Source organism: Rhincodon typus, chromosome 12 (assembly GCF_021869965.1).
Source record: "Rhincodon typus isolate 14 chromosome 12, sRhiTyp1.1, whole genome shotgun sequence".
Taxonomy (NCBI): Eukaryota; Metazoa; Chordata; class Chondrichthyes; order Orectolobiformes; family Rhincodontidae; genus Rhincodon; species Rhincodon typus.
The window spans coordinates 39,623,162-39,648,712 of NC_063343.1; the positions used below are offsets into that span (position 1 = coordinate 39,623,162).

Sequence of the window (25,551 nt, forward strand, 5' to 3'; positions counted from 1 at the left end):
TAAAAAGTTTTGATTCACACTGATTCTGTAATTTTACTGTTAAATCTACTGTTTGGGTTTGGAAGAGTGACTCTTATTCCATTGCATTTTGGTGTCAGCTTATGGCTTCATAGTTAATTTGCATTGCAGAACATAAAAGTCACTTTGTACCAGTATTAAACTGGAACATAAAAGTATTCTAAGCCTCTTTCATGTAAAACTTTTGTACTTATAGTTTTAGAAAAAAGGTGGGAGGATCCCCAATTTCAGCACAAAACTAAAATTCCTTATAACTTGTAACAATATTTTTGATTGACTATTAACATTACCTGTTTTCCTTTGTTAGCGAGTTAATTTCAGTTGATAGTAACTCGTGTGAAGAGGCTTACTTACGGCTCTGCTCCGATTGCTTGACTGATTTAAGTTTTACATCTTGGTTGGCATCAGCATGTAAAGCCCCGAACCAGTCTTTCAGCCTGGAAGCGAGATTCCTCAGCTCTTTCTCATTGCACACTGTCAAACAACAGATGAAAACAAATACATGTTTGGAGCAGTAAATGTATTTATAGAGGCTATATTAAAACAAATCCACCTCGTGCACTTAGGCATAATATCATAAGACTAAAGAAATTGTTTGACAAGGTTCTGGATGATGGACTAGTTAGTAAGGATATATCACAAGGAATTCAGGTGAGCTAGCCAATTAGATACAAAAATTGGTTTGAAGATAGGAGACGGAGGATGGTGATAAAAAGTTACTTTTTGGACTGGAGGCCTGTGACTAGCAGTGTGCCACATGGATTGGTGCTGGGTCTCCTGCTTTTTGTCATTTATATAAATAATTTGGATGTGAACAGGAAGTATGGTTAGTAAGTTTGCAGATGACACCAAAATAGGTGGTGTCGTGGACAGTGAAGAACATTATCTCAGAGCAGAACAGGGCCCTGATCAGGGTCAATGGACCAAGGAGTGGCAGGTGGAGTTTAATTTAGATAAATATGAGGTGTTGCATTTTGGTTCAGCAAACAAGGGCAGGACTTATACAGTTAATGGTAAGGCTCTGGGGAGTGTTGCTGAACAAAGAGACCTGGGGGTGCAGGTGCATAGTTCCTTGAAAGTGGAGTAGTAGGTAGACAGTGAAGAAGGCGTTTGGCACACTTGCCTTCATTGGTCAGAACATTGAGTATGGGAGTTGGGAGTTATGATGCAGCTATATAGGACATTGGTGAGGCCACTTTTAGACTACTACGTACAACTCTGGACATCCTTCGATAGCAAGGATGTTGTTAAACTTGAGAGGGTGCAGAAAAGTTTTACAAAGATGGTACTGGGATTAGAGGGTTTGAGTTATAGGGAAAGGCTGAATAGGCTGGGGCTTTATTCCCTTAAGCTTTGGATGCTGAAGGGTGGCCTTATAAAAGTTCATAAAATCATGATGGGCATAGATGGGGTGAATAGCTAGGGTCTTTTTCCTACTGTGGGAGAGTCCAAAATTAGATGGCATAGGTTAAAGATGAGAGGGGAAAGATTTAAGAAGGACCTGAGTAGTAACTTTTTTCACACATAGGCTGAAAATCCAAAGACAATACATCTACTGGCACTGCCTCATCTATTCTACTAGCTACATCTTCAAAATAAAACTAGTAGGTCTGTCAAACATGACCTTCCTTTCACGAATCCATTGACTCTGTGTAATATCATTGGTATTTTTTCACTGTCCTATTATCACGTCCTTTATAATTGACTCCACCGTTTTCCTTACTCCCAATGTTATGCTAACTGGTCTATAATTCCCAGTTTTCTCCCTCCTCCACCTTTTAAGCAGTGGGGTTACATTTGTCATTCTCAGTCAGCTGGGACTTCCAGAATCTACAAAATTTCAGATGGTGACAACCAACACACCCACTATTTTCCATGGCCATTTTCTTTACTACTGTGGAATGCAGATTATCAGGTTCTGGGCATTTATCAACTTTCAGTCCTATTAATTTCTCCAGCACTTTTCATTAATTCAAATCTGCTTCAATTTCTCCTTCTCAAAGGAACCTTGCTTCCCTTTCACTTCTTTTTTTTGTGTCTTCTGTGAAGATATTGTGAATTGCTCTTTAAATTCCTTGTTTTCTACTACCATTCTCCTGTTTCAGACTGTAAGAGGTTACATTTTTCCTTACTAATCTTTTCCTTATTACATACCTCTACAAGCTCTTACAGTCTGCTTTTACAGTCTTTGCAAATTTACCTTTACAGTTAATTTTGCTTTCTTAGACATCCTCAATTGACAAAATCAGCTCAGAAGCAGTGAGTTTATTAATTACTCAACATGAAAGGAATTAGTAACACAAGACACATACTCACAGATTGGAAATAAACGATGAGTCCAAAAAGATAATATTTGAAAAAATGTCAAATATACAAATCAGTTTCTGTATTGTTCATTAAGAGTGGATTGTTGAACATTGTGGTCATTGCAGCAGAGGTTACTGGTTGCCATGTGAATAGTTGATTTTTTGTTCTGTGGACTGATTGAAATCCCTTTGTGCTGATTCTTTTTTTTAATCCTGGTTTGCCGCTCTCAGTGAGAGATGGTCATCCTACGGTCTGGCAGCTAGCTAGTTGACCTCCAACTCTCAAAATGGGAGAGTTGCAAGCGGCTTTTTAATCACTATCTTTTGTATTCTTCAAAGTGATAAACACAAAATGGGCAGAATATTTTTGGGGTCTAAGCGGTGTGAACTATGGTGAAGTTGCATCTTTTATGCTTTGAGTGAGGCAAGTTTCTCGCCAGCCAGCAGTGAGGTAACAATTAAGAGGGTTTATAGCTTTTTAAAACCTTTATTAACATCACAACTCATTTCATTAATATTCAGCTTCCTAACTTACCAAACACACTGAACAATCTAACTTGAGACATTTCAAGTCAGAGCGGATACCTGCAACTGGCTGTAAGGCTCGCCATGTTGTTCAACAGCACACAGTATTTCTGGGCATGATCAATGGACACTAGTCACTTGCACCCCTCATCCATAGGCAGTTGCATTTACTAACCCCTCAGGACGAATAACAGACTTGCATTGTAGGGTGCACCAGTGACCAGCATTGGAATATAGCTGCAAAGACACTTTGTAAATAGTGACAGGCATCCAGAGTGGACTAGGCTGCATCTCTGGGTTGCTCACTGTCTCTCTTAGCGTTTGTCCACTTAGCATCTACCTGCATGTTTCCAGCATCTGTGTATTGCCAATGCCTGTTGGCGCGTTGGCGGCTCAGTCAGAGTCAAAGTCTCTCAGTACTGCCGTGCTGTCATGCTATTTTACATAGACATAAGATGACCTTCTTGTCATTAGGGATCTGTCTGGTGTGGGGCCCAGGGGATTGGGGGTAAGGTGGAATATTTGATGTACGGCACACTAACACTTACAGAAGGTGCCAGCTTTATTCAACTGATTGGCGACGTCAAAAATTTGGTTAGGGCTAGTCTTTAAACCAGTCAGGGCAAGGGATGGGGCACAGATGGAGGTCAGGTTGTCCCAATACCGTTAACTGAGGGACACAGTCCAGAGGCTTGACCACGGGTCAGTTATCAACTTGGGATGCTCACAGTCAGGGCACCTCTCCGTATACTGCCTAGGGTGTGGGAAATGTTTCATTCTGCAGCAGCAACAGTCATGGGAGTCATGTACCATCAGTCAGGGAGCTGCAAAGACAGAAGTAAGGCTCTAGTCAGGTATATCTTGGGGTTGTTGATTGAAGCTGATCAAGGGTCTGGGATCAATACAGACCTGGGGTCAGTCCATGGTGGTTATAGATGGTACAAGGGGAGCCTGTATGAGCAGCTGCCCAGAGGAGTGGGAGATTCATAGCTGGTTGGGAAGTGGGGCAAGAGGCATAGGAAAAAGTGCGAGATCTGCTGGATGTTGGGACGTTGAAAGGCAAATACATGAAATGTGTATTTCCGAAGTCCAGGCATACATCATTTGTAATGTAAACATTTCTTTGCCAAAGTGCAAAGCAAGCAGCATTAATGTGCTGATGGTAACATGTTGGTCAAAGGCAGATGGCACCATATTACTGGTGCTGGAAAAACTAATATTGTCATCCCAGTGATGCAGGAGTTAGTGGCAATGACTTAGAGCGTAAATGTCGAGCGAAAGCATCCCATCATTTGTGGAACTTCCAAGGGTGTGTGGGATAAGGGGAGCATGTATGATGTAAGTGTGATGACAGACTCTAATGAATGCAATGGTTGAGGTGGATCTGGGATGAGAAGGGGGTTGGTGAACAAAAGGTGTTCTCATTTGGATGTAATGTAACCTAGATGGTTGAGCTGCTGAAGACGTATTTTCACAGCTTGGGCAGTGTGGAGGATGGCCGCTTCAGTATACTCCAGACAGAGTGTTTGCAACATCCTGGTGTGGTGTACCCAGTAGGCAGCGAGGCAATGTGATAGATGTTGAGGAGCCAGAGGAAATGGGATCAGCGTTCTGAGGAGAAGGATAAGGACATTGAGCTGGAAAAAAAAACTCTCCTTGTGGTTGGACAGAGCTCAGCTGCACTGGGCACCAAAAGGCAGACAGGATCTGATTGACATCCAGTTCCAGTCGATGCCAGCTGGATACAGAAGACCGTCACAGATCCTCAAGGTCATTGTGCCATCATTGGGTTTGCATTGTGGAGGCAAACTGCAGTCTGTATTTGTTTTGCTTGTTTTCCCTTTTGCTGTCTGTCAACAAAAGCTCATGTTTAGACTTGTCCAATGGGATTGCCTGTGGGTGACGTTCCCCTACTGGACAATGACAAACTGCAGATATCCTAAGAGCATTGAGGTGGGGTGGTGCTGACTTAGAGAAAATGCTTAGATGGAAAATAGCTAAATGCAGGTAAACTGGGTGGAGCTATTCACAGCGCAGCATTGTGGTTGCTGTGCCAATACTTTGCCAGTGACGGGCAACAGCCGTATGCCAAAACTTTCCCATGTGCACAACGGCCTTTCAAAGATGGTGTGCATGCAAAGGGTGCTGGTCTTTTCCAGATATCGGGTAAGTTACTCCGGGAATGGCACAGGTAAGGTGGAGCCAGATTTAGACATGCGGGACAACATAGGGCTGGGTAGGTAATTAATGAGATGTGTTTGGTAAGAGATGGTTTGAAATCTCCCTGGTATGACATAGAATATCTCGTCGGAATCTGAGTAGCACGTGGAAACCTATGTAAGGGTATTGCATCGCAGAAGATACACAGCATGTTACATAAACTGTTTCAAACAACAATTAGCATCTTTAATATAAAAATAAACAGCAAGAATCCCTCCAAAAAACTCTATGCAACTCACACTTACATATTTTGGCTAAGATTCTGTCTGCAATTTGGAACATAATCTGTAGGGAATGACTTACTGTAGATCACATTGCTATCAGCCCCTTGTTACCTTTATAGTCATAAGAGTGTACTCCTGTCTGACTGAAGCTTCTTTTACACCTTTTGTTTAGGTGTTATATCCTTTCTGCCCCACACAGAAATTTAGCCAACTACCCAGACAATTTATTCCTGCACAAAAACAAAGTTGCTGGAAAAGCTCAGCAGGTCTGGCAGCATCTGTGAAGGAAAAAATAGAGTTAATGTTTCAGATCCGGTGACTGTTCTGAGGAAGGGTCACTGGGCTCGAAATGTTAACACTGTTTTCTCCTTCACAGATGCTGCCAGACCTGCTGAGTTTTTCCAGCAACTTTGTTTTTGTTCCTGATTTACAGCATCCGTGGTTCTTTCAGTTTTAATTTATTCCTGCAGTTATTTTTGTCTCTGTAGCAGTCCTCTTTTTGAATAAAGACACATTTTGGAGATAAAAGGCTAAGAATGTTCAGATTATTTTGGAGTTCAGAGGCATTGTTGTAACACTAACCATGAATATTTGCTAGGGCACCCCCTTGGTCATAAAAAGAATGGGAGGAGGACGAGATGCTGGTCAGAGCAGCAAGAGTTATTGTAGGAAGGGGGAAACAGGAGTGAAGTGAATGAGGTGAACTGCTTTCCTCCAGCAGATAGAGGACACCATTCCTGCTCTGGATCTCCTCCATTGGACCTCCTGTGCATGAGAACTTGTGCATACTCTTAGTCAGTTCCTGAGCCAGTGAATTAGTCATGCACTTAGCAGCTTCAGTGAACATATCCAGACTGCTCCAGGAAAATTGCATCAAATCAGCACTTGAGTGCTAAATCACAGGTTTGTCTGATTTAACAGCTTAACAGTAAGTTTTTTTAAAAATTACAGTAATCAGTAATTAGGGCCAACGTTACATCATAAAACCAAACTTTAAAACAGTTCTGTTTTATTAACACAGCAATCATTCCAGTAAATGTTTGTTTCACCTTTTTCATCAACTTAATCTCCCTGGGCTCTTTAGCCAGGGAAAAGAGCCTCTCAGCATTTATCTGATCAAAAACTCAAAGAATTTGTACATTTTTAAGGAGATTGGCTTTCATTTTTCTAAGATTAGTGAATACAGTCCCATTTTACTCAATCTCTTCTCAGTGGTTAGCTCTCTCTTATCCCAGCAATCAATCTCACGAAGAAGCTCTGTGCAAAATTATACAGAGATGACACCAACCTGTACATATCAGTCAGTCTTGTGCCACTGTTACCTTGAGAATCAGTGATGATATTTGAACAGGTACATGAATAGGAAAGTTTTGGAGGGTTATGGGCCAAACCAGGCAAGTGGGACTAGTTTGGGATACCTGGTCGATATGGACGAGTTGGACTGAAGGGTCTGTTTCTGTGTTGTATGACATTGTCTCTAAAGTAAGTACATAATTCTTCAGAACTTTAATAGTGAACATCATGTCCCATCTGCTGCAGGACCTGGTGATCTGAACAATCCTCTCAAAACAAGTGGCCATGACTTTGAATATCCTGTAGGAATCTGAGTTCCACATGGGAACCTAAGTGAGGCAATTGCATTGCAGAAGATACACAGCATGTTACATAAACTGTTTCAAACACTAATTAGGATCGTTAATATAAAAGTAAGTCCTAGGTACTTAAATGGAAAATTTAATGGCTTTTTCCAAAATAATTTAACAGATTGCCCGAGAAACATTATGCAAACGATTACTCCCTGCCCTATCCCCACACAGCCCACCTTTACTATTTCGCACAATCAAATACAGAGAACTAAAGTTCTGAGGAAGAATCTCTACCTCTTTGCATAATTTGGAATTTTTATCGTACATTTACTGTAAAGATAAACTTCATGTCCGTTGAGAATCAGGCAGTTAGGATTGCCAGAAATGGTAAACATGAAACTAGTTTCTCTTTGTCATATTCTTCAGTGTAAACTGTTATAAATTAACATTTCAAAGGCATGTTCATACAGACCATGACTTGAGCAATGGGCAGGTTATATGGTTGTAACTGGGTAGGTTATATAAACCTGTAGTAAAAGTAGGCATAACAATGGCAGAGCAGGACCTCCAATAGCTGATCTTTGTGTTCCCCAAAGATGAAGGAACACAAACATGAAAGGATATGACAAACAAATAGTTTAGCCATCCATTGCCAGATCAGACTGGAGTCCAAAACACATTATCAGGCCCAGATCTTGTCTGAGAGAGTTACTCGATATTCCAGGATTATTCTGGAATGGAAAGACAGCCCCCATTCACCGAAAACATGTTGGTATCCATTTCTCCTCTGTCTCCTCCACTCTCACTTGCAGCAGTAAATGCGAGGAACTCTTAACTTCCATTTAAATCAAGACCAGCTGCTCAAATAATATGCCAGTGTCCCTCTCCTCCATTGAACTACTGCATCAAACTTCCACTAATCCACCGCTCTGCTCAAGCCCTGAGCTTACATCTGCTATCGTCACTCACTCCTTCTCCAAGCTCATCTTGTCCATGTGACCAGTCTCCTTCCTCCTTGAACCTATTATCACTAAACTGCTGACCGCAAGACCTACCCTTTGGATATTAGCCAATATTTTCAGAGATTCTCATTTTTCAGGTGTTGTATCTCTATCCATTTGTTCTTCTGTCATCACTTCTCTCCTGAAAATTAAAACAATCTTGACCCCACCTTTCTTGCAAGTTAACATTCCATCTCCAATCTCCCATTCCTCTTCTAATCTTTTCAAGCCTCCAAATCTCTGCCCATCTTTCCTGGAAACCCATGTTTGAATCCTTCTAATCAGGCTTGTGTCTCTGCTACAGCACCTAAACAGCTTTTATCAAAGTCACAAGTTACATTCCATCTGAATGCAACAGAGGTAAACTTCCTCTTCTCATCCTCCTGCAGTGTCTCTCCACTGGCACTGCACGTGTCTCTTTCATTGTTTGCTATCTAACTGTAGCCACAGAATCACCTGCAATTACTTCATTTCTGGTTTCCACATGATGTCCCACAAAGATCTATCCTTAACCCTTCCCAATTCTAATCTACATATTGCCCCTTAGCAAAATTCAAAAATGCTGTATTATTTTAACACATATGCAGATAACATCCAGTTCTATCTTGCCACCTCCCCTCTGGAATTCTCCACTATTGCTAAAGAATCAGATTGTATATCTGAAGTCCAGTACTGGATGAGCGGCAGGAAAAGAAAGCCGACAATGTGAAAAAAAGACAAGGTGCCTCAGGCTGTTTCCAGAGCTATTTTTCAAGTAGACTACAAATATTTACATGGTCTCCGTGGGAATGAAATATCTCCTGGCAGTCTGTACATTTCTTTTTTCTCAACATCAAGACAAAATATTCAGTTTCAACCACAAGCAATGGACGACAATTATTAGTCTGCATTATTTCACCTATAGTTATATTCAAAATATTATGCTACAAAAAAAACTTTTAATGTGTGAAGCATGTCTAAACATTTCAGTTTGTGCTGTGGTCTCCACCCACAAAATCCCCAGAAACATTCCTGTAAAGATAAGCAAGGTGCTCATATTATTTTTAAAAAGCCCTTGAATTATGTCATTAATTATATGGAAGTAAAAACTAAATCATCAAAACAAACTAAAAATCATCAAAATAGCAGTGAGAAAGTAAGGAACAGGGACTACAGGAAAAATCCATTAATCATTGTTTTTTGAAATGTAATCCCCCATCTCTTCCTCCGTTACATCGATGACTGTATCAGTGCTGCCTCATGCTCCCACGAGGAGTTTGAACAGTTCAACTTTACTAACACCTTTCACCCCAACCTCAAGTTCACCTGGACCATCTCCGATACCTCCCTCTCCTTCCTGGACCTCTCTGTCTCCAACTCCGGTGACCGCCTCGAAACCGACACGTATTTCAAGCCCGCCGACTCCCACAGCTACCTGGACTACACCTCCTCCCACCCACCTTCCTGCAAGAATGCCATCCCCTACTCCCAATTCCTCCATTTCCACTGCGTCTGCTCCCAAGATGGGGCGTTCCACTCCCCATCCCAGATGTTCTCCTATTTCAAGGAACACAAATTTCCCCCTCCTGTGATTGAAAATGCCCTCAACCTCATCTCTTGTGTTTCCTGCACCTCTGCCATCACCTCTTCTCCCCCCAACAAAAATAAAGACAGAATCTCCCTTGTCCTCACATATCGCCCCACCAGCCTCTGCATCCAATGTATCATTCTCTGCCATTTCTGCCACCTACAACCCAACCCCATGGCCAAAGATATATTTCCCTCCCCACCCCTATCTGCCTTTCATAAGGACTACTCACTCCACAATTCCGTCATCCGCTCCACACTACCCAATAACCCGACCACCCCCAGCACCTTTCCCTGCAACCGCAGGATGTGCTACACCTGCCCCTACACCTCCTCCCTCACCTCCATTTAAGGCACAAAACAAACCTTCCACAGTAGACAGGGATTTACCTGCACATCCATCAATGTATCCGCTGCTCCCGATGTGGCCTCCTCTACATCGGTGAGACCAAGCAGAGATTTGGAGACCGTTCTGTAGAACATCTGCACACTGTTCATGACAAATGACAACACCTTCCAGTCGCCAACCATTTTAACTCCCCCTCCACTCCCTGAGTGACATGCCCATCCTGGGCCTCCTCCAGTGTCAGAATGACACCATCTGCAAACTGGAGGAGCAGCACCTCATATTCTGCCTCAGGAGCTTACAGCCCGATGGCCTAAATGTGGATTTTACCAGTTTCAAAATCTCCCCACCCCCAGCCTCATCCCATGACCAACCCTCCCTCTCATCCCCACCTCCCTGACCTGACACAACCTGTCCATCTTCTCTCCCACCTATCTGCCCCACCCATCCCACTGACCAATCCTCACCACTCCCTACCTGCATTCACCTATCACCATCCCACCTACCTTCCCCAGCCCCACCCCTCCTCTCTCTCTTTATTTCTGAGCTCCCTTCACGCTCACCATTTCTGAAGAAGGGTCCCGACCCGAAACCTCAACTTTCCTGCTCCTCTGATGCTGCCTGGCCTGCTGTGTTCCTCCAGCTCCACACTGTGTTAGCTCTGACTCCAGTATCTGCAGTTCTTACTATCTCTGAGTGAATTATAACCACAATTATCTTCCTTTGTGCTGGGTATGACTCCAACCAGTAGAGAGATTTCCACCCAATTCCCATTGATTTTGGTTTTGCTCCTCGATGCCATACTTGGTCAAATATGGTCTTGATATCAAGGGCAGTCACACCCACCTTGCCTCTGGAATTCAGCTCTTTTGTCCATGTTTGAACCAAGCCTGCAATAGAGTCATAGAGCAGGGAAACAGGTCATTTGGCCCACCATGTCTATGCCATTCAACAAACATCAAACTAACCTCATTTGCCTACACTTGGTCCATAGCCTACTATGCCCTGGCATTTTCAGTACTTATCCAGATGCTTCTTAAATGTTGTGACAGTATCTGCCTCCATGTTCCTTTCAGGCAGCACTTTTCTTATTACTACCACCCTCTGGATGAAAACAATTTTCTCAGGTCTCTTCTAAATGAGGTTGGGAGCTGAGTAACCCTGGTGGTGTTCAAATTGAGACATTGTTAAGCAAGTGTGGCTTAATAGCAATGTGGATGACCATCTTCCATCACTCTACTGATGATTTAGACTCGACTGATGTGGAGGTAATCAGCTCAGTTGGATTGGTCCTGCTTTTTGAGTACAGGACAAAGCTGGGCAATTTTCCACATTGTTGGATTGATGCCGGTGCTGCATCAGTACAGGACTGCATGGCTTGGGGCATGGCAAGTTCTGGAGTACAAGTCTCGAGTAGTATTGCCGGAATGTTGTCAGGGCCCATAGTCTTTTCATTATCCAGTGTCTTCAGCCATTTGTTGATATCACATGCAGTAAAATAAATTGTCTGAAGACTGGCATCTACGATGCAGTGGACCTTCAGATTCAATTGAGCTGGATCTGCCAATTGGCATTTTCTAGTTGAAGATTGTTGTAAATCCTTTAGTTTTATATCTCACACTGATGTGTTGGACACCCCCATCATTGAGAATGGTGGAGTGGAGAATCTTGCTCCAGTGAGTTGTTTAATTGCCCACCACCATTCACAACTGGATATGGCAGGACTGCAGAGCTTAGTCAGTCAGTAGTGGTGTTGCTGAGCTACTGTTAGTGGTGGATGCTGAAATCCTCCAACCAGTGCATTCTGCACTCTTTCTACCCTCAGTGCTTCCTTGGTTTGGAAGCCGAATGATTCATCAGCTGAGAGGGCAATATGTCGTATTCTGCTTGATGTTCCCTAGCCCATGTTTGAACTGATACCGTGAGACTTCATGGGAAATGGAATCAAAGTCAATGCCCTCTTGTTTGTATGCCACTGTGCAGCCACTAACTATGCTGTGTCTCTGCTGCTGGTGGGACAGGACATACCTTCGGATGAAGATGGTACTGTCTGGGACTTTGTGTGTAAAGTGTGACAATGTCAGGCTATTGCTTGACTAGGCTGTGGGACAGCTCTCCCAATTTTGGCACCAGCCTCCAGATGTTGGTAAAGAGGACTTGGCAGGGCTGACAAGGCTGAGTTTGCATTGGCATCTTCAGTGTCTTTCTGGTTTCATTCCTTTCTTAAAACTTTTCAGCAGTTTGATAAAGCTGAATGGCTTACAAGGGCAGTTAACAGTCACATTGCTGTGGGTCTGGAGGCACATGTAGGCCAGACCAGGCAAGCATGGCAGTTTTCCTTCTCTAAGAGACCTTAGTTAAATGCTAGTTAGTTAATTCTTCAATCACCTTGGATTTAACATCAACATACACTATCCTCTGTCTTTAAATTACATATAATGGAGTTGTACCAATCAGGACAATGCAAGTCTTTGTGGGGAATTTTGTTTTGCACGTTGGATCTAATTTCAGTTTGAGCTAATCTTGAACGTGAGCACTGCACTTATATGGAGGATGTATGTCGGGCACTCCTGTGGAGTTGAAACTGGCTTTTAGCATCCTGTATTTTATGTAATTTTCAAAGGGAAAGTTTGTCTGCAGTTTGGGATCTGCAGCAAGTGCCTTGGTTTTGAGCAAGGGATCGTCAGCCTCTCATTATCTTTGTGGTCACAAGAGGTTATAGTCTAGTCCACTTGAAATTTCTTCGACACATTTAGGTGTTACATTCCACTGAGCCAACACAGAACTTTTTTAAACTTGCAGTCACTTTGTCTCTGTAGCAGTCTTAGTTTTTTTTAAGAAAACACAGTTCGGGCTAAAATTGCCCATAGTATCTCAGGGATCCAACCATCATTGTAACGTCCTTTAGTGTGCACTTGCTGGCACTAATTGACCATCATGACTAGCTTTCAGTGTCTAATTAGTGGCACCATGTTCAAGTAACATAAAACACAAAGACCTGGCTCTTGTTAGGTCAGATATTTTGATGTCTGGGAACAGCACTAAAACTATTACAATGCTACAATATCACAGGTTTACACACATTATCTTAGTTCTGCAATTGCACTCACTGTGCATTACATACACATATCTGACTGCTGAAAACACTACCACTCTGTTATGCAGTGAGAGTTACTGAAGAAAAGATGGATACCTTCCTACTGGAACACAGTGTCATGTGACATGTAACTGTCTTAAAGGTACAGACATATCTGAAATCGGTGCCATAATACAACACCTTGGCATGCAGCAAGGGCATGTATTGCTGCTTTGCAAGATGGCCTCCTGGCTTGCCATTGGATGTCCACCTCTAGGTATTAAACTATACACTGGTTTGAGAAACTGAATGTCAGCTGGAAAATTTTAATTGGAGGGAACAAGGTTCTGAACAAGCCCAGTCAGCAACACACCAAGTTAAGGCATGTACTCTTTTGGGCTCCAATCTCCTCTAAAATGGTGTCATCAGGAACAATGTCAGGAATCCAAAATTCTGGTCAGGACTATTCCTCTTTGTTCCTAGTAGGGCCTGAAAACCTGTCCACACTATCTGTTATCATTTCCATGGTCAGGCACATGTCAGAAAAACAAAGCCTTCCCTGCATCAATAAAATTTAACAAGAGAAAGCGCAAAGCATTTTGAAAAATCAGTTGATTTGATGCATGAGCATTTTCATAAATATTAAATTATGTCCTCTAAATAGTGTGTTGCATGAATCCTTTCACGAAATGACTTAGTTATTAGACTTAAACGTTATTGTAAAGGAGACTTATACAATCCCAACCTGCATAGCTGTTGGAAAAGCAATTCATCAATCAGAAGGCAGTCAAATCTAATGGCTTTTCCACCTCAGTGACTTTATGGAAAATTATTGACATTTTAATGATTGCAAGTAATGTAACGAGACTAACCACTTTTATATTCAATGACAAAAATTGATCACATGTAGATTAAACTGACCTGAAAATATTTTTATGAAGGGGTAATTTATTATTTTAAATTTTTTCTATTAAATATGAACATTATTGTAAGAGCAGTTAATTACAGACCTTGATGCACCAGCATTCAGATATCCAATTTCAGATGGCAATAAAAAGCACATCTTTAAACGATTAAATCCATTATACCCTTCACTTGAAATCTCATGTATAATTGGTGGAAGAGGAGTCAGCCAGCAGGAAATAATTTTCATGAGTGCTTACTAAATGGCATCAGCAAATGCCAATTTCTATGCAGCGAGATAATGAAATAAATAATCTATTTTACTTATTCATTCGGCAATGAAACAGGTTATTGTTTCTTGAATTATCAAAAAAAAACACTAGAGTATAGATTTGTCTAACTTTATTAAGATTGATAAAACAATCTCAAGCTGTCACTCATGATAAGATCATTAAACAATGGATGGAAAGTTCAAATCAGTTAACTTTGAAGGCTAATTGAATAACAATGAAATAATAACATCTCAATGTTGAATGCTCTAAGCACTTTGTAAACACTCTCAATTTTAATTCTTTACTGTTATTTTGATAACCAATAATCATAAATCTTGCTACTACAAATATGATTAACCCATGTTGTAATCTTGAACTAATATTAGGTCTTAAGTGCTATAAATACATTTTGGGAATTTTATACCAAACGAAAGTGCTGTCTTATTATCTGTGGATCCTTGACTTTCATCCCTTTGGACAATTACAAACAATATGCCCATCAACCAAAAAAGGTCCAGACATGAAACTTCAGCTTTCCTGCTCCTCTGATGCTGCTTGGCCTGCTGTGTTCATCCAGCTCTACACCTTGTTAAATCAAAAAAAACCTGGAAATGTTAGAAATATGAAACCAAAAGAGAAAATACTGGGAATACTGAGCAGATGGGTTGCTGGGGCAAATAGACAAACATAAAATTTTAGCTTTTTCATTAGAATAGAAAGTTATCAAAAAGAAGGGGAATAGGAATATTGTAGGCCAAAAAGTTAGATATTGGTGATTCTTCCCCAGCATTCAGGGAATTGGGGGATATAATATTAACGAGGCGGTGAGGGGTTGAAGCCTGGGGTAAAGGCCTAAAACTACCATGTAGCATCTGTCAGAACACTTCTCTGCTTCTCCTGCCCCTCGGAAAAATTTAAAGAGAAATAAAACCATGTCTTCCTGTGCCTCTTTTAGCACATAGTCCACCCACCACTGAGCTGGTTTAAATGGATAGGGAATCTGCTAATGTTCTCATGTTCAGGTCATGGTACTAAAATTGCAAGTAAAGTCCTGGGACTGCTCAGTTGCTCAAAATGACAGGACAATAATGGGTTCTGGTGGGAAGACAGTGGGAAGATGGCCAAGTTTCCTCTTCCTTTTAATTCCCCACCTATCCCATTCCAACAATCTAAGACTGATGTCAATTTGTTGAGAAACAACAATGGATAAGGCCATACATATTCAGTGAACAAAATTTTTGCTAATGAGCTATGAACGGTGGTAGTACAGTGTCAACATCTACTGAATAAATAATGCATAGACCTGGGTTAATGCTCTGGGGTCATGGGTTCAAATCCCACCACACCAGCTGGTGCCATTTAAATTCATATTTAATTAATCAAATAAAAACTAGTCTCCTCAAACCAGCATCAAATGTCATAAAAACCTATCTGGTTCGCCAGTGTCCTTTTTAGAGAAAGGAAATCTGCTGTGTTTACCTGAAATGACTTGCATGTGTCTGATGGAATCAAGCATATTGTGAATCTAAGGACAATAAGTGACGGAGCAATAAATGCTGGAATTGCCAGTGACACCAATGGAAAAATAAATGTAATAAAAGATAATTAAGGCAATGTCTTCCAAATAGTGATGATAAAATTATTGAATTTGGAATTAGGTTTGAAATAGAGAAGGATGAATCACAAATTATGTTTTTTTTTTAAAATTTAAGTAGTATAAACATTGTTTAATGAATTGACCACAGTATACTGCATTGAGCTTTTAATCAATCAAATGCAATCTGTCTGAATATCAGATCAGAGCCGAAGTGTTAAATTGCCAACTCCCATTCCTAAGAAATTGGCTACCATTTAGTTTTTTTTCAAAAGCAGCTGTTTGCTCGAAACAGTGATGGAATTAACAAATCACTCGTTAAATTCACAAGTTATATTTTCTGGCAATTGACTATAGATTATTAAGAAAAAGGACTGCATTTAGGAGAAAACCAGTCTCATTAAAAAGTCATATGTTCAGTTGGATTAAATATTTCACATAAGATTAGCATTCTCATTCTAACACCTCAGCAAAAACTTTTTGTGATATGGTGAAACTTGTATAACGTCAAACAGTGAAAATTATGAATATATAACGAATCTTCAATTTCAGTGAAATAAATCTGACAGTTATGTGGAATTTAACTCCATTACCCACGGCTACTTGGGCATTTTAAGGACCTCCAGAATCTTTCAATGCACAGTTAACTTTTGGAGAGTGAAAATGTAATTTTCCAACAGAAAGGCAAAACACATTAGATGCACACTTTGGCTGCACCTGATGATTAGGGATCCCTTTCCCATGCATCAGATACTTTTTTCATTAATATACTGAGTAGCAAGTTCTTGATTTATTTCTGTCTTTTTCACTTTCTTGTTCATCTGCTTTTAATGGGAACTGACAGCTGTGTCATTCATATCTCATATAGTTGGTCTGATGACCTACCACTTACTGAGCAAAGCACTCACAGTGACAGCTATCTTTAATTATCCTGTCGCTGGCTTCACCTAGGTCTATAAATACGAGGAAAAACCCTACAAATGTTAAGCTGACATTTCTAACATTACCACATGACTATATGGGTCATTAAAACAAGGAAGCAGGTCATTGTAAAGAGAAAATTACATGACAAAAGAGACAGGCTGGTCTGACAATTTAATTTAACGTATCCACCAATTGCCAAATTTCAAAACAGCAGAAGAGAAATGACTTTTATGTTTAAACTTCAAAATTTATATACGATGAACAATCAAAACTGCTGAAAGTGAGGATGCACCCAGAAGATTGGAGTAAAGAATAAGTGTACCTAAAAAGGTAAAAAAAAGAGGATCTAAGAATCATCATGTGCTTGTATCAAAGAAATAAGTTGAACCATTATTTTGTTTCTTACTTTGCTACCCAAATTTTAAATTTGTGTATTGCTGAAAAAGTGTGATCCAACAGCAACATTATCATTTGGCATTGATGGTGTAATTGAAACTGGACTCAACTGGGTCACATTTGACTGAGTGTGGCATCCAATAGCCCTAGCAAAACTGGAGTCAATCAAAATCAGAGAGGAAAACTCTCTGCTGTTTGGAGTCATACCTAACACAATGGAAGACATTATGGTTGGTGGTCAATCATTTCAGCTCCAGGCCAACCCTGCAGGAATTCCTCAGCATTGGGTCCTAGGCCCAACCATCTTCAGCTGCTTCATCAATGACATTCCTTCAAAATAAGGTCAAAAGTGGGGATGTTCACAATGACTGTACAATGTTCAGCACCATTCAATTCCTCAGATACTGAAGCGGTCCATGCCCAAATACGGAAGGACTTGCTCTATTTGGGCATGGTGATTCAGTGGTTAGCACTGCTGCCTCACAGTGCCAGGAATCTGGACTCGATTCCATCCTTGGGCGACTGTCTATGTGGAGTTTGCACATTCTCCCCATGTCTGCATGGGTTTCCTCCAGGTGCTCCTGTTTCTTCCCACAGTCCAAAGACTGCGCAAGTTAGATGGATTGGCTATGCTAAATTGCCCATAGTGTTTAGGGATGTGCAGGTTAGGTGGATTAGCCGTTGGAAATGCAGGGTAATGGGGATAGGGTATGGGGTGGGTCTGGGTGGGATGCTCTTCAGACCATCAATGTGGAACCAAATGGCCTGGTTCCACTATGTAAGTATTCCGTGATTCCATGAAGGCTTGGACAATATCCAGACTTGGGTAGACAAGTGGGAACTGACATTTCTGCTATGCAAATGCCAGGCAACGACCATCTCCAATAACAGAATCTAACCCATCGCCCCTTGACATTCAATGAATCCCACACTATCAACATCCTGGGAGTGTCATTGACCAGAAACTGAAATAGATAGCCCTATACAGTCACAGAGTCATACAGCATGGAAACAGACGCTTCGGTCCAACCAGTCCATGCTGAACATAATCCATGCTAAACCAGTCCCACCTGCCTGCTCCTGGCCCATATCCCTCCAAACCCTGAGATAACAAGGTGTAGAGCTGGATGAACACAGCAGGCCAAGCAGCATCAGAGGAGCAGGAAGGCTGACGTTTCGGGCCTAGACCCTTCTTCAGAAATGGGGGAGGGGAAGGGGGTTCTGAAATAAATAGGAAGAGAGGGGGAGGCGGATAGAAGATGGATAGAGGAGAAGATAGGTGGAGAGGAGACAGACCGGTCAAAGAGGCGGGGATGAAGCCAGTAAAAGTGAGTGTAGGTGGGGAGGTAGGGAGGAGATAGGTCAGTCCAGGGAGGACGGACAGGTCAAGGGGGCAGGATGAGGTTAGTAAGTAGGAGATGGGGGTGGGGCTTGAGGTGGGAGAAGGGGATAGGTGGGAGGAAGGACAGGTTAGGGAGGTGGGGACGAGCTGGGCTGGTTTTGGGATGCGATAGAGGGGAGGGGAGATTTTGAAGCTTGTGAAGTCCACATTGATACCATTGGGCTGCAGGGTTCCCAAGCGGAATTTGAGTTGCTGTTCCTGCAACCTTCGGGTGGCATCATTGTGGCACTGTAGGAGGCCCAGGATGGACATGTCGTCTGCGGAATGGGAGGGGGAGTTGAAATGGTTCGCGACTGAGAGGTGCAGTTGTTTTATTCATGTATCTATCCAAATATCTTTTACACATTGTAATTATACCCGCATCCACCACTTCCTCAGGAAGTTCACTCCACATGCAAACCACCCTCTGTGTACAAAGTTTGCCTCTTTTGGTCTTTTTAAAATCTCTCTCCTCTCGCCTTAAAAATGTGGACCCTAGCTTTGAAATGCCCCATGCTAGGGAAAAGGCAACTACCATTAACTCTATTTATATCTCACATTATTTTATAAACTTCTATCAGGTCGCCTCTCAACCTCCTACACTGCAGTGAAAGAACTCTCAGCCTATCCAGCCTTTCTTTATAACACAAACATGGATACCTGGCAACATTCTGGTAAGTCTCTTCTGAAGCATCTCCAGCTTAATGATATCCTTTCTATAACTGAGTGACCAGAATTGGACACAGTATTCCAGAACAGGCCTCACCAATGTCCTGTACAATCTAAATTATGACTTCCCAACTCCTATACTCAAGGTACTGTGGCTGCAAGATCAGGTTAGAGGGTAGGACTCCTGTAGCTGGGAACTTACTTCCAGATTCCCCATATCCTATCTGCCATGTACAAGGCACAAGTCAGGAGTGTAATGGAATACTCTCCACTTGCCTGGATGAATACAGCCCCAATAACACTCAAGAACTTGGCATTACCCAGGATAAAGCAGCCATCTGAATGGCCTGCTGTGAACTTGGGTAGAGAACTTGTGGATTGGGAGACAGGAAGTTAGAATTCGGTGTTTGTAAAATGCGGTGGGGAAAGCATTGTGTTGCCTCTGTAAAAGACGATGTGCTTTTTCTATGCTTAGAGATTTTAAAGAAAAAGTCTGTGAGCAGCTTGAAAGTCTGCAAGTACAGACAGCACCCAATTAAAACATTTGTATCAAAAAGCCATAGTTAGTAGGCCAAGCAGCAGTTTTGTTTGGATATCAAGACAAGTTTTGAATTTAGCCAATCAATTTGAACCAGGCAGTTAGATACCAAAACAACAATTAAATTCAAATTTGATGGTTTTGACAACATAGGATCAATCCTACTGTAAGAAGTATTGATATGTCATCAAGGGTATAAAAGAAAGGGCAGTTGGGCAAAGGCAGGAGAGTGAACTGTCATCTGCCAGAGTTAATAGCTCTCAGCTCTCAAGAGAGAATCGCTGACTCTCACAGTTTTGAAGTTTTAGAGAAAGCACCATCTAAAACAAAGGTATCTACAGCACAACTAGTTAATATTCCTGACAGAGAACATTCGACAAGGTAGGCACAGAACATTCCTGAAAACACGTAACCTACCTGTAATATTGAAAGACTAAATTATATTTTTTAAATTTTATTTTATATAAGTGGCTCTTGTATTTATTGGAGTAGCATACCATTAGATTCTTGTTTTATTCTGGAATAGTTAGTGGTTAGAAAGGGTTTATTCAGTTTGTTAATAATTTAGTTAATTTGTTCACTATTAGAGTTAGATAAATACATTGTTACTTGTTGATTGTAAAAGTGAGTGTCAGGGATTTTTTTTTAATCACTGGAAGTTGCTGAAAGGCAGGTTACACCACTTTAACGCTCCTTTTTAACAGGTTCTGCAGCAAGACGCTCCTCTTTGGGTGTTTCAGTTTTAGCTTTTGGGGAGTGGGGGTCCTCCTCCTTAATAAAAGATCTAAATCTATAAACATTCATTCCCGCCACTACTAATGCTCAGTAGCAACAGTGTGTATTTTCTACAAGATTAACTGCAGAAAATGACAAAAGCTCCTTAGACAGCAGTTCCAAACACATGACCGCTACCACTTAGATGGACAAGGGCTGTAGATAAATGGGGACACCACCACATAATTCTCCTCCAAGTCACCTACAGCCCAGACTTGGAAATATCTCACTGTTCTTTCAATGTCACTGGGTCAAAATCTTGGAACTCTCTCCTTTAAAGGTATTGTAGTTGTACCTCCACCAAATGGACTGCAGCAGTTGAAGAAGGCAACTTACAACCACCTTCTCCAGGGAACTGGGAAAGAGTTATAAATGCTGGCTCAGCCAGCAACATTGACATCCCATGAGTGAATAAATACAAGTAATGTGATGATATGTGTGTTTAAGAGGAATTTGTTCTGTTGTGGTTCTCTTGAAGGGGGGTGTTGTCAATGTGGTCTGAGGTGTCCGCTCTATGGAAAGCAGAGTAAATAGCTTTGGATTGATTTTAAAATTAGACAATAGAAGCATGACTGGGTGGAGTCAGGCTCACAGAGACCTAGGGTTTTAGTTTGGATTGGGATTTTTAGAGTTGAAACTCCTGGTTCAGTGATAGGGACACTACCACTGCACTACAAGAGCCCGCTCCCTCTTCTGAAAATAAGACTTTCTTATTGAGCTCAGGCTAAACCTATTTGTCCTTCTGCAAGTGCAGTTGAAGGACTTCTCACTGTTTTACTTTCTGAGCAAGCTGTGTCTGTCAAGACTCCAGAAACAACCACGTGTAATTAGTGACTTAACAACAAGTGCTAGAATGGCAGAACAACAGCCTTCAGAAGATGCTATTCTTTATCCTTTTGTCTTGAAGAATATATTGGCCAACTTGTTCTTTTTTTACAGTTTTGAGTCTTCATTGAATAAGTTTTATTTTGATAATAAGACAATAATTGCATTTATTAATAAACTTGGTTGGTAGGTCTTTTCACTTAGAATGCCATTTGGGATAAAGTATATAATTGGTGATCTCAGTGACTGAAAAATCTCTTTTAGATTTTTGTGTTGTGACCCATGGACCCATGGTCTACAATGACAGTACACTTCTCCAGTCTTGGCAGTAACATCAGATGGCAGAATAGAGAGCCTGCCGAAAAGAGAAAAAAGAAATCTGTCATCCTTGGCCAACACTATTTATCTGTGTCAGCTGTGGAAGGGAGTGCCATTCATGAATTGGTCTCTACCACCACAACAGATGATGTTGATACTGAAATGACATATGCCTTGGGCACATTCCATCATCTCTTGACAAAGATGGATGTTATCATTGCTAGCTTCACAGATTATTAGACATAGACTTAAAGGTTCCTTAGTTCCACTATCCTTTTCAGTATCCTACCATTTATTGTATATTTTTCAGCCTTGTTTTCCCAACCTAAAATGCCTTAACCCACATTTTTCCCAATTGTATTCCATTTTCCGCCTATCTAATGAGTCCATTGTTATCTTATCCTGGAATCTATAGCTTTCTTCCTCACTGTTAATCACACATAAATTTTAAAATGTCTGTAATCTTCTTAATCATGCCTCTACATTTAAGTCTGAGTCATTGATAAGTACCAAAGAGAGGGATCTAATACTAGACACGGCAGAACCGCAATGGAAACACTTTTCTAGTCACAAAAATATCCTTCAACAGTAATGTCTTGCTTTCTTGTCATTGAGCAAATTTTGTATCCAACTTGACACTTGCCCTTAGGTACAATGGGCTTTCACTTTTCTGACCAATCTTCCATGTGGATCCTTGTCAAAAGTCTTGCTAAAATCCACATAAATTATATCATAAACACTAATACCATCAACTGTCTTTGCTATCTGTTCATAGAATCAACCAAGTCATTCAGCCAACCTGCCCTTGTATATGATTTAAAATAAAGAGAAATACCTTGATATAAAAAATATCAAACTAAATTTTCTTTATGGATTTCTATGTCATTTTGATCTCCAACATGAAAGGAAAAATTAATTAATAAGACTGCAGAATTTGTGGACATGAACAGAAGATCATAATTAATTTAAACCATAGTTGTTCCCTTCTGTCTCCTGTAAGAAAGAGAAAAAAAAACTTCACATCACCTTCCAAGAACAGCTTGGTTATTCTTTGTCTCAAGAAAATTCTTGAAGTATCTGTCATGCTCAGATTGGTTTTGGAACCTGTTCAATGAAGCCAATGTGCTATCCTAGGGAATTTATTACAATTCTACACCCCATTTTCTCCTTTAATTTTTTTTTTTGAAGGTGGCACATTCAGCTTTTAAACTGAGATGGCATTTATATTTTACAGTATGTATGCACATAAATTGATGAAGGGTGGTATGATTATAAATTTTCAAACCGAAGTGTTGTGAGGTATATAAATAGTTTATTTAAGGCACAAAGGCTGCACTTTCTTCAACATGACATCCAAAGTTTGGAGCATGGCAGTGAAACAATGAGGAAAATTGAATGGGAATATTAGTTCAGGGATAATACTATCAGCTGTACATCAGAAGATGTGGGTTCAAGACCTACTCCAAAGATTTTACCATGCAATCTCCACTGATACTCTAGCATAATGTTAAATTAATGCTGCATTATTGGAAGCAAAAGACTGAATTTTATCAAAAATCAGAGAAGTGTCAATTTCGGGGTGTTTCATGGAGGTTTTCTCTCTGTCAATTCTAGCAAGCTTTCTTACAGACTTGTCTGCTGTTCAAGTCATTATGTATGCATCACACCTCTATGGCACCCTGTTCATGCTATTGTGTGCTCACCAGCAACAGAAGTACTCACTGTTGCTGGGATCTTTGCAGATTCCTAGTGTAGCTGCTATATTAAACTGCAGCTATGCAACAGATAAAGTGCATAGGCCAGCCAGTTATTTATCTTATTAGGAACTCTGATGAACAGTAATCTAGATTTGATACGTCAACTTACTCTCCCTTCCATGGATGCTGCCTGACCCATTGTGATTTCGAGTATTTTTGGCTCTCAGTTATTTATCTTATTGTTGTTTGCAAGACTTTGTTAAATCTAAACTGGAGCCTCTATTTGCTGAAATAATAAGTGACCAAACTTCAAATTATTGAGCTGGCTGTAAAACATTCTGAAGTGTCCAGAGGGCTTGGAAGGGGCTATATACAAAACGGAAAATTGTTCTTTTATTGTTACCATTTTGTTATAAGACCATTAGATGTAGGAGCAGAAGTGGGCCATTCAGCCCATCAAGCCTACTTCACCACTCAATGAGATCATGGCTGATCTGAAAAGCCTCAACCCCAGTTTGCTGCCTTTTTACCATAACCCTTAATTCCCTCACTGATTAAAAATCTGTCTATCTCTGCCTTGAGCATGCTTAATGACCCAGACTCAGCAGCCCTCTGTAGTAAAGAATTCCACAGATTCATTATCCTCAGTGAAGAAGTTCCTCCTCATCTCTGTCTGAAATGGATGATCCTTTATCCTGAGATTATCTCTTGCCCGAACGCACTGCTCTGGATTCTTTTCTTTCTGCTCCACCAGAAGGGTGGCTGAATAATCATTGACCATCCTGATATTTTAGGTTGCAGTGATATGATAGTAATATAAACTCATCTTATTTTTTCTTTCTGTCATCTTTCATAAATGACCCCAGTGGAAAGTGATGGCACCTAGTTCCAGAAGCTCTCAGATCACCAGTTTTTGAGGGAAGCCTATAAATGGGCATCTTTCCCTCTGCTCAGGACCCTAAACCATACCTATTTCAAGACTGTGGTTCAATCCAAGGCACAAAAAATGTGTTTTACGCTCGATTCTTGTGGCTATTTTGTTCCTTAAATTTGCGTTTCTCTTCATTTTCATAATAAGTCCTGCAAAGCTCCACCATATCTCCCTTCCCATGGAAGTGGCAAACATACCCCTGGTGAGGAAGCTTTAACTAGGAGCTCAGCTGAGGAAAATATACATTGGTCAAAAATCTAGGCTCTATGCCTATTTACTGGAACCACAGCAGAACATCAAAAATGAACTTGATCATTTGGACTAAAGTGCATCATTATTAATTTACACCTTCGAAAGTTCAACATTTCAGCCATTCCTACTCTTAATTGTGCAATATTATTGTAAGTTAATCAATAGTTAGTTGATTTATACACAGTATGCCCAAGACAAAGAGTTGGCAATTTTATCTGGTTACCTCTTAAAGGTGAACGATTTGTATCCTTGCCTTCAGTCTGGGTTTTGATTCCATCTAAACGAGAAGAACGTACCACAATATAAGTACTGAATAGTAGCATTAAGTGACTAATTTATTCTTTTCATGAGATTTAGGCATTGTTTAAAGGTTAGCTTGTGGCGCCCATCTCTAATTGTCCTTGAACTGAAAGATTGCTCGGTCATTTCAGTGGGCATCTCATGGAGGCCACACCAGGTAATGATGGTAGATTTTCGTACCTAAAGGAACTTAATGAAGCAGGTAATTAGATGACAACTGGCAATGGTTTCATGGCAAACATTACTGAGACTAATTCCAGATATTTCAACTGACTTCAAATTCCATCAGCTGACATGTGGGGATTTGAACCCCTGTCCCTACAGTATTAGTGAAGGCCTCTGGATTACTAGTCCAGTAGCATTATCAGTATGTACTGCTTCCTTCTAAAAATCAAATATCCCATACTTTGTTAAGATATAATGTAGGTCAATATGATTGCTATGAAATAATTAAAGTTACATACTTCTAAATTATGGTACTCTCTCTATTAACTTATCAAGGTAAAATTACAAGGCTTCTTAGAACAATTTTTAGAAACAATAAAGTGCAAAATCAATGGCAACTGTGAACCGTTTTGGTGTGAGTCACATGACTGATCCTTTAAGATCAGTGATAAAATCATCTGAGATGTTCCTAACAAAAAAAAAATCATGGAATTAATTCTAGCAACACTTATTAGTATTTACATTATGTATGGGCTGAGATGTGATGGAAACTAAATGCTGCCTCATGTTGAGGATGTCTTGTTACATGGGACCCCATACTCAGTGAGACAATTAAGAACAAATCTAGATGGGTAGATGTAGGATTTCATGAGATTTTAGAGGCCATCAACAGCAGCAGAATTGTATTCAACCACTATCTATACCCTCATGGTTCAACAACAGTACTCTCCATTTCCATCAAGC

The 25,551-nt window shown here is 40.7% G+C and overlaps 1 protein-coding gene across 2 annotated transcripts in view; it reads right to left on the minus strand.

Moving 5' to 3' along the window:
• Positions 1–25,551, minus strand: part of LOC109929127 (SPARC (osteonectin), cwcv and kazal like domains proteoglycan 1) — a 468,013-nt gene that overhangs the window by 37,032 nt on the left and 405,430 nt on the right. Inside the window, exons 7-8 of one of the 2 annotated variants that reach the window (XM_048603879.1) lie at positions 24,566–24,619; positions 373–492 (exon numbers count right to left, since the gene is read on the minus strand). In XM_048603879.1, coding sequence (XP_048459836.1) covers positions 373–492; positions 24,566–24,619 — 174 coding nt within the window. The remainder of the gene's footprint in view (positions 1–372; positions 493–24,565; positions 24,620–25,551) is intronic. The other variant, XM_048603880.1, reaches the window with a different exon arrangement.